At 39.4% G+C, this 12,066-nt stretch overlaps 1 protein-coding gene across 1 annotated transcript; it reads left to right on the top strand.

Annotated features, from left to right (window-relative positions):
• The first annotated feature begins 441 nt into the window (after positions 1-441).
• On the top strand, positions 442-10,854 carry qars1 (glutaminyl-tRNA synthetase 1). Its single transcript, XM_061779061.1, has 23 exons — positions 442-653; positions 964-1,114; positions 3,017-3,126; positions 3,200-3,275; positions 3,369-3,433; positions 3,539-3,592; positions 3,883-3,943; positions 4,048-4,122; positions 4,208-4,293; positions 4,370-4,456; positions 4,531-4,630; positions 4,705-4,783; positions 4,859-5,098; positions 5,188-5,280; positions 5,378-5,515; positions 6,585-6,672; positions 6,755-6,901; positions 7,039-7,140; positions 7,220-7,312; positions 7,393-7,520; positions 9,606-9,672; positions 9,775-9,900; positions 10,054-10,854. Exons 1-23 carry the CDS (start codon positions 543-545, stop codon positions 10,102-10,104), a joined length of 2,328 nt encoding a protein of 775 aa, XP_061635045.1. The 5' UTR covers positions 442-542; the 3' UTR covers positions 10,105-10,854.
• Positions 10,855-12,066: the final 1,212 nt, after the last annotated feature.

The raw sequence follows: 12,066 nt of genomic DNA, 5'->3' as shown, positions 1-12,066 counted from the left end.
TTGAAATTAAGAGTCACTGGGACAATAGATAGTAAAATTCTAAGGATAGAAGCTCAAACCGGATATATATATATTTTTAAACTGAGTCTATGGTTTTAGCGAAAGTTTTGTTTCATGGACAACAAAAAAGTTGTACAGCGTTACACAGCCGCATGCATTACATAGACAATTTTCTGTAGAGTCAAAATGTGTTGTGTGTAAAATTAGATAACGACTGTTTGTGGTCCTAAATTCATAATTATGAGGGGAAAAGTGTCACGCTTTCTGACGCAATATTTCTAGCTCGAGGTTAGTTAACCCTTTAAGATACAACGTTGCGATTGGCTATATGCTTTATAGTAGGCGGTGCTGCTTTTAAACCATAACATGATTGGCTAACAGCGTCCAAACCCGCTGCTTCAATTGGGTCATATTCTCCCCCTTTTTCTTCCCCCTTTGCAGCGGACAGGAAGTATTTGTCCCTCTCTCCCCTTCGAAGCAGTGATTCTGTACGGCGTTGGTGTGTCTGTGTTCACGTGAACCTGTTGGGGAAAAGTGGAAAAATGGACGATACAGCGACACTTTTCATTTCCATCGGGCTTAGTGAGCAGAAAGTGAAAGAAACGTTGAAAAATACAGCGTTGACTGCCACCCTGAAGAGCGCAATCGTTCAGGTTTGACCCCCACATCTATTCGTGGAACTCATAGTAGTTGTGCCACAACAAACTTTTCAACTACATACATATTTAGTCACTCTATTGATATGGAGCTATTTCTATTTACTTGAGTGCCTTACAGCTGCGCATTTTGTAGTGAGGGTGACAGAGCTTTCATTTTCACTTTAACATCACTGTTTTGAGGGTCAACATACTTATTGTAGATGATGCTGCTGTTTTGTTATTTTTAAATCACATCGTGTTTGTCAATGATGATCACAAGTTGCGTTGTTCATCATTTCTGGTTGGCTTTCAATTGTTTCCGTAGGCTCGCAGTGTCAGTGGAGCAACAGAAGTGGACAAAGTAACGGGTACATTGTTGTACAGTCTGGCCTCTCGCCTCAAAGATTCAAAACGTCTGGCATTCCTTGCAGAAAACATAGCTCAGCGCAAAATAAGCACCGAGCAACAGCTTACAGGTAATTCCTTACGTGTGTGACATGCTGCAACACCCCAACCATAGGTAGGGGCGTATTTAGTCATTTTCGGGCCCAGTCAACAGCATACTACACTACTGACAAGTTTATTTTCACTTCAACGCAAGTTCTTTAACGATAAAGTTCTTGAGAAATATTATCTAACAAGTGATTCAGCTCAATGACTTTACTATAATTGATAAGAACATTTCATACGGTTTACCATTTTGAGCACTTTAATGTTCAATGAGTATTCATGTATAACTGAAAAGCATCACTCTTATCACTAGGGCTGGGTCTTGTTAAGAACCTCACTATTCGATTCGATTTCGATTCTAATCGGTTGCAATTTGATTTGATTCGGTATTGATTTAAATCTTTTGATATCGATTCAGTAAGGAGTTAATAACACACAAATAAGAGTTAATTTTGAAAAGTTCATTTTTGAGGCCATGTAACAATGTCATATGTCACATCCCATTTTTTAAGCATTAGAACATCTCAAAATAAAAATTTGCGCATAACTTATTTGTATACATAGAGTAGAAAAGTAAAAAAATATTGCAGTTGTGTACAAACACTGAAAGGGTAAAGTGCATGTCAACTTAAATTATGTTCATTTCCTCTTAGAAATGCACAATAACTTATTTGTTCATATGGTGTACACAAGTTAAAACATGACGACAACTCTGCATTGAAAAAGTGACGTACATGTTTACTTAATAGTTCTTTCTGCGTCCCCATTCATTTATTGTGTCTGTCAACAAGTTCGGTATCTTGCTCCCTCCCTGTGTGGCTTCTGTGGAGTGGGCTCTAGTCTGCAGAACGTTTGACACGAATTCCCACTCGTTAGCAATTAAATGAGAAGTGATAGTTACGCACGTAGGGGTCAGTCGCTCTTTCTGTTGACTTCAATGACTCCAAAACGGCTGTCTTAACTCCATGTACAGTTCTGGGATGGCAACTTCTGGCGTGTTTTAGTGATGGAATTGCGTCTAGTGGTTGGAGTGTATTTTGTTCATTTCTGTATTCCAAATTTATAGGGGAATCCTAAGTGACCCCCAAACGTCAGATTTAAAAGCGGAAGTCGCTCGCTTCACTCTATTGCAGCTGCTGTTATATTTGGCTTCTTTCCATACACCGCGACCCACATGCACAGCGCCTCACAATGGCCAGGTGGTGAATCGATTCAGCAGATTTGGTCAATCGAGTCAGCGGATTTGGTAAATCGATATCGAATTGCGGGGGGAAAAAATTGCAATACATTGCTGAATCGACATTTTCACCCACCCTTATTTGTAACTCTCCATTGTATCTCTAACTCCTCGGTTGACACTGACAGCTGTGTATGGCTCTTGCTGCACATTTGGGGTCAACGTGAATCAGGTTGAAACAAATGGTATTTTTGATCAAACTTTTTATTTTCCTCCCGCCTTCTCCTCTAACAAGATGGAATAGTCCATTGTATGAGAGCGGAGGGGGAGAGTAGTCGGAACGATCATAATAGATAACGCTTTTTTCATGTGTTTTTAAGCATGTAAATCAAGACGAAAAGAATAATTGCTTTAGATTAAAAAAAAATGTTTTTGAGACGTTTAAGGGCCCTTGGAAATCTTGTGGCACCAGGTAATTGCTTGTTTGGATAATGGTAAGTCTGCCACTGCTCATAGGAATGAGTCACACACCCTTGTTAATCATGCAGGGTTATTTAGATTAATAGTTACCTTACATACGCTGATACTTTTCTTTCAATATCAGGCCAGATTGATATTTGACAGAGTAAGCAATCCACATTACTTTTTGGCAACTACTTGCCTCATGTTAGTCCACATAAACTGCTTGCACACTACAGATGGACATTTCACATTTTACTGTTTGTATTCTAAAACATTTCTGAATCTGCAGCTGCTTTGGACTTTGTAAAGAATCACCTGCAGGATCCCCTTAACGAAAGTGATTTTAATGAAGCCTGCGGAGTAGGTGTGGTCATAACACCAGAGCAGATTGAAGATGCCGTAAGTACATGTTCACATGAACAACTTTAAAGCTTTAATATGCACTGCTCAGGGATGGGGCATTATTGTGCAGGTGGAGTCTGTGATCAAGAAGCACAAAGAACAGCTTGAAAAGGAGAGGTACCACTTCAACGTGGGCCTGCTAATGGGTAGGACAGCTCAGTTAGCCCTGTAGATATTTCTGAAACAAGTACCACTGCACAGATAGAAGGCCTAATTCGAGGTTTCGGTGTTTGTTGCAGGAGATGTGCGCTCTGCTCTAAAATGGGCTGATGGGAAAGTTCTCAAAAATGAGGTGGACATGCAGGTAGGTCCGTAAAAGGGTATATTGGGAGTATGTGACAGGCCTTCCATTTTGGGCTTGTGAATGAAATGTTATCTAACATATGTGACTTCGCCTTTGGTTCTGAAGGTCCTGCACCTCTTAGGACCCAAGACAGAAGCTGACCTAGAGAAGAAATCTAAGGTAACTTGGAAAACGTTAACTTTCTGAATTTTTTTTTTCAAAAAGCGAGTAATTTGTTAGTGTGGATTAAACAATCATGACAATCAAATGTCATTTTCAAATGTTAGCGCTAAACTAAGCTTTTGTTACCGTTTGGTACCGCTTTTTTCACACTTGACAGTATTCAAGTTAAACAAACCAACTCCTTTCTGGAGCTTAAAATAGTGATATCTTAATTGTTTTATAATAAAACAAATATTGACATATTGACATTGATATTCTTTCTCTGTCTTTCTCCAAATACCATGAAGCCCCAGAAGAATAAAGCTGAGAATGAAGTGAAGACGAAAAAAGAGGAGGTGGTACTGAAAGGTAAGCTGGACATGTTGACAGGAGTGGTTGTCTGACTGCAGTTAAGTGTGTTGTTTGTGTACTTTTTAAAAAAAAATTTTTTTTTTACCATTTGTGTTGTTAAGGTGAGGCCACAGCTGTGGAGGGAAAGTCACTAATGGAGCAGCTCAGAGGAGAAGCCCTGAAGTTCCACAAATCAGGTGAAAATGGAAACAACCACAAAATGAGAGTGAACTTCTTCCAAACTCAAGCAGCAATACTTTATCTCTCTTAACTGATATGCAGGAGAGAACTATAAAACTGAGGGCTATGTGGTTACACCAAACACTATGAACTTGCTCAAAAAGCACATGGAGCTCTTTGCTGGACAGGTGAGATCACATGTAGATAAGAAGCAAAAAACCAAAAAAAACTTGCAAAATTTGCCTGATGTCTCAACTCTCGCAGATACGTACCCGTTTCCCTCCTGAGCCCAACGGTATCCTTCACATTGGACACGCCAAAGCCATTAACTTTAATTTTGGTTATGCAAAGGTATGTCTCTTAAGCTCCACTCAAGGCAGCTATATAGAATCACGGCTTCCTTTTACACATCAACTCTTTCCCAGGCAAACAATGGAATATGTTTCTTGAGATATGATGACACAAATCCAGAGAAGGAGGAAGAAAAATACTTCACTGCCATCAAGGACATGGTGGAGTGGCTTGGTGAGTTGGTGATTTTTCTACATCTACAAGTTTTGTATGTCAACTATAGTACTTTATATTACGGTCTTGCACAGGCTACACGCCGTATGCAGTTACGCATGCTTCAGACAACTTTCAGCAACTGTACGATCTTGCACTGGATCTTATTCGCAGGTGAGCACAACGACTGTGTGTTTTCCACAGCACATTTAGGATGAAAGATGTCTCATTCCTGCCATTGTCTTCCAGGGGTCATGCATATGTGTGCCACCAGAAGGGGGAGGAACTGAAGGGCCACAATACTCCTCCGTCACCATGGAGAGACCGTCCAATTGAAGAATCGCTGGTTTTGTTCAAGAGGATGAAAAAGGGGATGTTTGCTGAGGGAGAGATTACACTCAGGATGAAGACTGTCATGGAGGATGGGAAAATGGACCCCGTGGCATACCGAATCAAATACACGCCACATCATCGAACAGGAGATGAATGGTAGGCTAGTTGTCTCAATAGCTGTTCTTTTCACCACTCTGATGAAATTTCAATACTACTATACCCGATTCCTGAACGTTTCTCTTCAGGTGCATCTATCCCACTTATGACTACACCCACTGTCTGTGTGACTCCATTGAAAATATTACACATTCACTCTGCACCAAAGAGTTCCAGGCCAGGTAGACATTGATCGCTTTTTTCCCCCCTATCATTCATTACCCTTCTTGTAGACACACTAAAATAATTTGTCGCCTACTGCTTGTATTTTGTTGGCAGGCGGTCATCATATTACTGGTTATGTAATGCTCTGGATGTGTACTGCCCTGTTCAGTGGGAATATGGCCGCCTGAACCTCACCTATACTGTCGTGTCTAAAAGGAAGATCATTAAACTAGTGGAGAACGGAGTGGTCAGGTAAAATGGTGAATGGCAAAATGTTTCATTGTTTTTTCTTCTTAGTTTTTTTGTTGACAAAAAGAATGCCACGTGTCGGATCAGAATTTTGTATCTGCAGATGCCCTTAGTTAAATTATACTTTTGACCTAGGAATTGAACAAATGCAGGCTTACTGATGCGTGTATTTATGAGGGGTGATTTATTTATGTATTTATTATTATATATTTTTTTATTTAAATGACAAATTGAAACATTTTTTTGCAACATAGTCCCCTTGTAAATTTACACACTTATTTCAGCGGTCGTTGAGATTACAGATCCCCTCTTCATAGAAGCTTGAGTGTTGGCCCCCCAAATACTCCACTACGTGATCAATGACATCATCTGTTGCGAAATGTTGACCACTTAGGTCTTTTTTTCATCTTCGGAAATCAATAGTAATTTGAGGGAGCCAAATCAGGTGAATATGGAGGATGTCACCTGTGTTTAAGTGTGTAAACTCACTGTACAAGGGGACTACGCTGAAAAATAAATGTTTCAATTTGTCTCAAAATATATATATATATTTATATTTACTATAGGCCACAAACATTTCAATCACCTCTCATACTTCACATCTGTAGCAGTTGGCTGGACCCAAAAACCCAAACAGTCAATATTGCTCATTTAAAGTAAAAACAAGTAGAGTACTTAAGAGTGACCAGAGTTTTTCGAGATATGAACATCACTTGGCTGAATTTTTTTTGTATTTTTATTTTTATTTTTTATTTTTTGGTTTGACTGATGGCAACGAACTACACAACTAGCAGCTGCAGCTTGTCCGATAGTGAAGAAAACAAATAAATGCGATAGCAGCTTTACCTGTGCTTATTAGTATTTTCAGTTCTGAGGAGGGCGGTCACGGAATGAATAAAACTTTATGACAACTTGACAAGGCACCACTGTGCAGATAAACAGAGGAGGTGACATACAAAGCAAACATTACGTGCATCACTATTTATTTTAACGTTAAGTATTCATACTACAACATGGTGTCAAGTCGTCATTTAAAAAAAACATCACTTTGATGTATCCTGTCTAATTGCAGAGACTGGGACGACCCTCGCCTCTTTACTTTGACCGCACTTAGGAGGAGAGGCTTCCCGCCAGAGGCAATCAACAACTTCTGTGCTCGGGTAACCAGGATGACTGGAGGACTGGCTAAATAGTCACTTGTAATTCGTTAGTAATGCATTAGTTTCTGATGTGCGTTGGTAGGTGGGAGTTACGGTTTCCCAGACGACAACTGAGCCGCATCTTCTGGAAGCGTGCGTCAGGGATGTGCTCAATGAGACAGGCCCACGAGCAATGGCTGTGCTGGAACCTCTCAAAGTCACCATAGTAAACCTCCCTGAGGGCTCAAATGTATGCGTCATATTCTTACTAAAGGCGAAAGGCACTACTTTTTTGCGTTTTCATTTGTGTAAATGTTCAGGTGACCCAATACTACCTTATAGTGTGCCTGAGGATTTGCTTTTCGGTTCTGTCGTCTCCTCTCTCAGTCAGAACTACGAGTGCCAGACTTCCCTGCTAATGAGGCCAAGGGCAGCCACATGGTGCCATTTAAAAGCACCATATTCATCGAACAAAGTGACTTCAGAGAGGTTTGACACACAAAATACACCCATTGCAGAGTAATTATTACTGTAGATAGATAATGATGGCGGACTATTTTATTTTCAGGTGATGGAGAAAGGCTACAAGCGTCTGACCCCAGAACAGCCCGTTGGCTTAAGGCATGCCGGGTATGTCATCTCTGTAAAGAAGGTCATCAAGGTACGACTCGGGAGGTTTGACTTTGACATGAACATTTTTGGTAGTGTCTGCTCCTATTCTAAACACATGCTCTGGTCCAGGATGCTCAGGGTAAAGTGGTGGAACTGGAGGTGACCTGTTGCAGCTCTGATACAGCAGAGAAACCAAAGGCCTTCATCCACTGGGTCAGCCAGCCACTTGTGTGTGAAGTGCGCATCTACGAGAGACTGTAAGTTGTCAATCATAACATTACTTACAGTGGATATTAAGTCTACACACCCCACATCTTGAAAAATGAGACCAAGATAAATCATTTCAAAGCTTTTGCTACCATTAATGTGACCTATAACCTGTATAATCATCAGACTATAACTCATTTTCCCATGTGTGTTTGGGAGATTTTGTTACGGTCTGATGAAACCAAGGTTGATCTGCTCATCACCAAAAGAGCACCATACCTACAGTGAAGCATGGTAATGGCAGCATCATACTTTGTGACTGTTTTTCTTCAGCGAGAACTGGGGATTTAGGCAACGGGGAGGGGATTATAAACAGTTCCCACTAGCATTCACTGTTGGCACAAAACCTTAAAGCTTCTGCTAGAAAGCAGGCACTGTCAGGTATTTGAAATGGTGGCAGGTGCGTGTTTAATGTCATTGATTAATTTAGAACACATTAATGGAGGAACAAGTTTTGAATTATCTACTTGATCTCATTTTTTTTTTTATAGCACAAAAAGCTGGCATTTGATCGGGGGTGTGTGTAGACATTTTATATCCACTGCATGGAGGGAAGACTGGAAAACAGAGCAGGACTCTTGAGCAAGACACATACTTCCCGCAATTGTATCTGGGTGCTGCAAAGCTGTCAACTGTGTCTTACCAATAGTGTACTTGCTGTATTTACTATCATCATTGATTGAATTCACAGAGAACACATTTTCAATTCAATTAGATTTTTAGTGTATAACTCCAATTTACAACAAGTTATCTCAAGGGCGCTTTTCATATGGAGCAGTTTGAGAACCACACTCCTTGTACATTAAGACCAAATGAACCCCTGTATAAGCAACCATTATTGGCAAAAAGAAAGGAAAAACTCCCTCTTAAGAAATCTCAAACAGACTCGAGACTCGGTGTGGGGCAGCCATCTGTCTCAATTGTTTGGGTTGAGATAGTGACAGGAGAGGGATTGCAGCAGGGATAAGAGAGAAGTGTGAATTATATCAGTGATAATGTTTTGGTAATTAGCATTGTTGGGGAGTAACTAATTACATGTTATGAGATTACGTAATTACTGTGACGAATTAGGGTGTCACTCCCACCTCCAGCCTGGATGTCCCACCTCCAGCGTGGAATTCTGTTTAAATTACTGGGAGAAAATTTATTATTAAATTACAATTGCTTTTGGGAAATCTTCTGATAGCGAGTCGCCATGTTTTAACGATGACGTCACCGTGGCGGCTTGCTGTCAAAAGGATGTCCCAACGTGCCTCACACAGTTGTATAGTTGTTAAAATGCTTTTCTAAATCAGTTAGTCCCCTAATCCCATTAATAGTTGTAATAATGTGAATGTTAATTGAGTTTAGGAGTGTTTATTCCCTGCAGCTTTTGTTGTGTCTTAACTATTTTTCATTATTATCTTGCACCAGGAGTGAAGGTGTTATCTGTGCACATGAGCTCTCTCGCTTTCAGTATGTTGTGCAAGCTGGCTGATGTGCCAATGGTCACATAGGAAGTTGAAAATACCTCTGGAAAGCCGCAGTGGTTAACACTAGGGTATGCTACAGTGATACATACAATACTAAAGCACAAGTAAACCTTTGTATTAATAATAATATTGATAAAACTTAATTAGAAAAACAAATTAGGAGGGGATCACCGCTAACATTTATTGCATATAAATATATCAATGGACAGAAAGTCATGGGTGTGCATTATATACATAGGAAGATGGGTTTTCCTGATTTTTCCTCAATTTGGGGGGTCGCATTATACTCGTGTATTATAGAGAAATTATGGTACATTTATTAACAAGAGCATGTAGTAACTTTCTAGTAGCATAACTAGAAACCATGTTAAAACGGCGAATTAGCCCAAAATATGAATGTATAGGAAAAAGAGGATGCCAAAGTCTGACACATAACAGTAAGTCACAGAAGTAAAATGGGCAAATGTCAACACTGTCCATTAAAATATCCAAAATACCACAACAGTGTCATAGTTGACCTTTTTCACAGAAATGAGAAATGTTTTTTAAATTTGTATATTACAAAGAATGGATATTAATGTTCTAATCTCACCATCTTTATAGATTCTTACACAAACATCCTGAGGATCCAGCTGAGGTGCCCAATGGCTTCCTGAGTGACATCAACCCAGTAAGTCGCTCTCATGCTTAGATGGTGCTTTCTTGATTTCATATCTTTGGATTGTAGTTATTGTTTAATGGAAGAATTTTTTTTATTCTGCCTCAAATTTAGAATTCTATGCAAGTGATCACCAGTGCCTTAGTTGATACCTCTGTCAAGGGAGCAAAGGTTCTTGACAAATTCCAGTTTGAAAGAGTTGGCTACTTCTCCCTGGACCCTGACAGCACTGCAGACAAGGTACATTTAAACAGCTGCCTCATGCTAAATATTAGAAAATAGTATACAGTACATTAATAGCCATAATAGAAATGGGATAGTAATTTATCTTTCCTGAATTATGTGTTGCCTCTTATTTGGGTCTTTGTGTATTCACTGTCTTTGTCATTGCAGCTGGTCTTCAACAGGACAGTTACTCTCAAAGAGGACCCGGGGAAGATTTAAGTGTGTGATTGCGATCAAGCTACGTGTCCTGCTTCCCAAGAGCCCACAGATACATGCCAAAATCATTTGCATCAGATCATAGAATAAAGCCAACAACCACTTTTGTTAATTAAGATGGAAATAAATCAGACAATATTAGGGAAACCATGTTCTTCCACATGCATCTCCATCCATCTATCCATTTTCAACACCGCTTATCCTGGTTAGGGTCGGGGGACGCTGGAGCCTATCCCAGCTGACTTCGGGCGGAAGGCGGACTACACCCTGAACTGGTCGCCAGTCAGTCGCAGGGCACATATAGACACAGACGACCATTCGCACTCGCATTCGCACCGTCACTGAGTGGGAACTGAACCCACGCTGCCTGCACCAAAGTCAGGCGAGTGTACCACTACACCATCAGTGACTTCACATGCATCTCAATTGGAAAATATATTTTTTTAATCTAATTATTTCTGCTCTATTCTCCAAAATTGTGACTTCCAAGTACATTAGTATCGGATCTTTAGTAACACACTTTGCATTGTCAGTGTGAAATTACGAGTACCGGTATTTGTAATTGCTTATTGTTACCTCTTTGTTTGCTGCAACTCATACCATAATACAGTACCTGAATTTTATACTGATGTCTCTTGAATGACATAGAGGAGATGCTGTCCACATACATGATGCTATCACAAAGCATAATTTATTTTATGTCACAGAGGGTGCTCTCGTGTATCAGGAAAAATAAAAATTTATTAGAAAATAGCCATTTGTGTCTGTTTTTTAATAACTAACAGATATTCTCACAAGCCATACATGAACCTAATGAGATGCCATTTTTAATGTACTGTAATTTTTAATAGTCATCATAACCCATCAAGGGGTAATTAAACTCACTGCTGTGTTTCGAAGAACCCGATAACACATGCAGGTGTGTAAGGAGACGTGTCAGAGTGAAAAGTATGTGCAAACAAACCGTGACCCTCCGGTTCCAAAGCCTGACTCCTTACAGAGCTACTGCATATCAAACATTGTGCTACAAAGATAATATTGTTGTGTCAATTAACTTAAATGATTGTAATTTATCCATTTAAAAATATGAATTTAATTATGTGTTGTATTTGTTGCGAATTGCAAGAGTATATAACTTATTAAACACCCATGCAATCTGAATTTTTCATCATGGGGTGGGCAAATTTTGTGCTCATGGGCCACATTTGATATCTAAAAGCAACATGGGCCAGGTCATTTATAGATGAGGTAATCAAAACAAAGTTAAAATGTGTATGTAAAATAGTTTATTTTAATAATCAAATAATTCATGCAATTTTAAACTGTATTTGTAATTATAATGAATTAACCAGTTGTGTAACTAAAATAAAAACAATGTGAAATGTAGCCCTGATATTCTTTATCTCTAATTCTCAGGACACTACTATTGGGATGAAAACTACTAAGGGGTGAATACAATATTTAGTTAAAATAATGTTAGTAGTTGCAAAAAAATGAAAATTAAAAAATAACAAGGAATGAGGCTAAGTATCCATTACATCAAAGGACCAGTGGATAGCCACAAACGAAATAATTCAAATGGCAAAATTAGTACACACGAGACTGCAAGAACCACAACTGAACACAAAAGTCGGAAAAATAAACAATGTATTAAATCAATAAATCAAACTGTTGCTACCCAAGCACTTCCTTCCTATTGGAAATCTTCTATTTAGTTTGTTGTTGTTGCGTTTCCCCCCCCTTTTTTTTTTTTTGGTTAAAATGTTGTTCATGAAACAAAGCACAAAAAAAACTTGGTGGGAATTAACTCTCCATTGCCCAGAACTTGTCTGAAACCACTCGAATTGTCCCCGGATCTCAATGAGACGACCTTAAAACCTTGAGAAGCCAGCGAACCACTAGGAAGGAGTGTGTGGAATATCGGCCTTTTAAGGTCGACCGCTATCTAGCTGCTCGTTTGTGCCG

The sequence above is a fragment of the Phyllopteryx taeniolatus genome, chromosome 1, assembly GCF_024500385.1.
Source record: "Phyllopteryx taeniolatus isolate TA_2022b chromosome 1, UOR_Ptae_1.2, whole genome shotgun sequence".
Lineage (NCBI taxonomy): Eukaryota > Metazoa > Chordata > Actinopteri > Syngnathiformes > Syngnathidae > Phyllopteryx > Phyllopteryx taeniolatus.
Note: the sequence above shows the minus strand (reverse complement) of the source record. Positions and strands in the feature narration are given on the sequence as shown.

Coding starts and splice junctions, on each gene's coding strand:
- qars1 (XM_061779061.1), top strand. CDS start 543: ATGGACGATACAGCGACACTTTTCATTTCCATCGGGCTTAGTGAGCAG. Junction 1,115..3,016: donor CACCGAGCAACAGCTTACAG/GTAATTCCTTAC, acceptor CTGAATCTGCAG/CTGCTTTGGACTTTGTAAAG. Junction 7,313..7,392: donor CTGTAAAGAAGGTCATCAAG/GTACGACTCGGG, acceptor GCTCTGGTCCAG/GATGCTCAGGGTAAAGTGGT.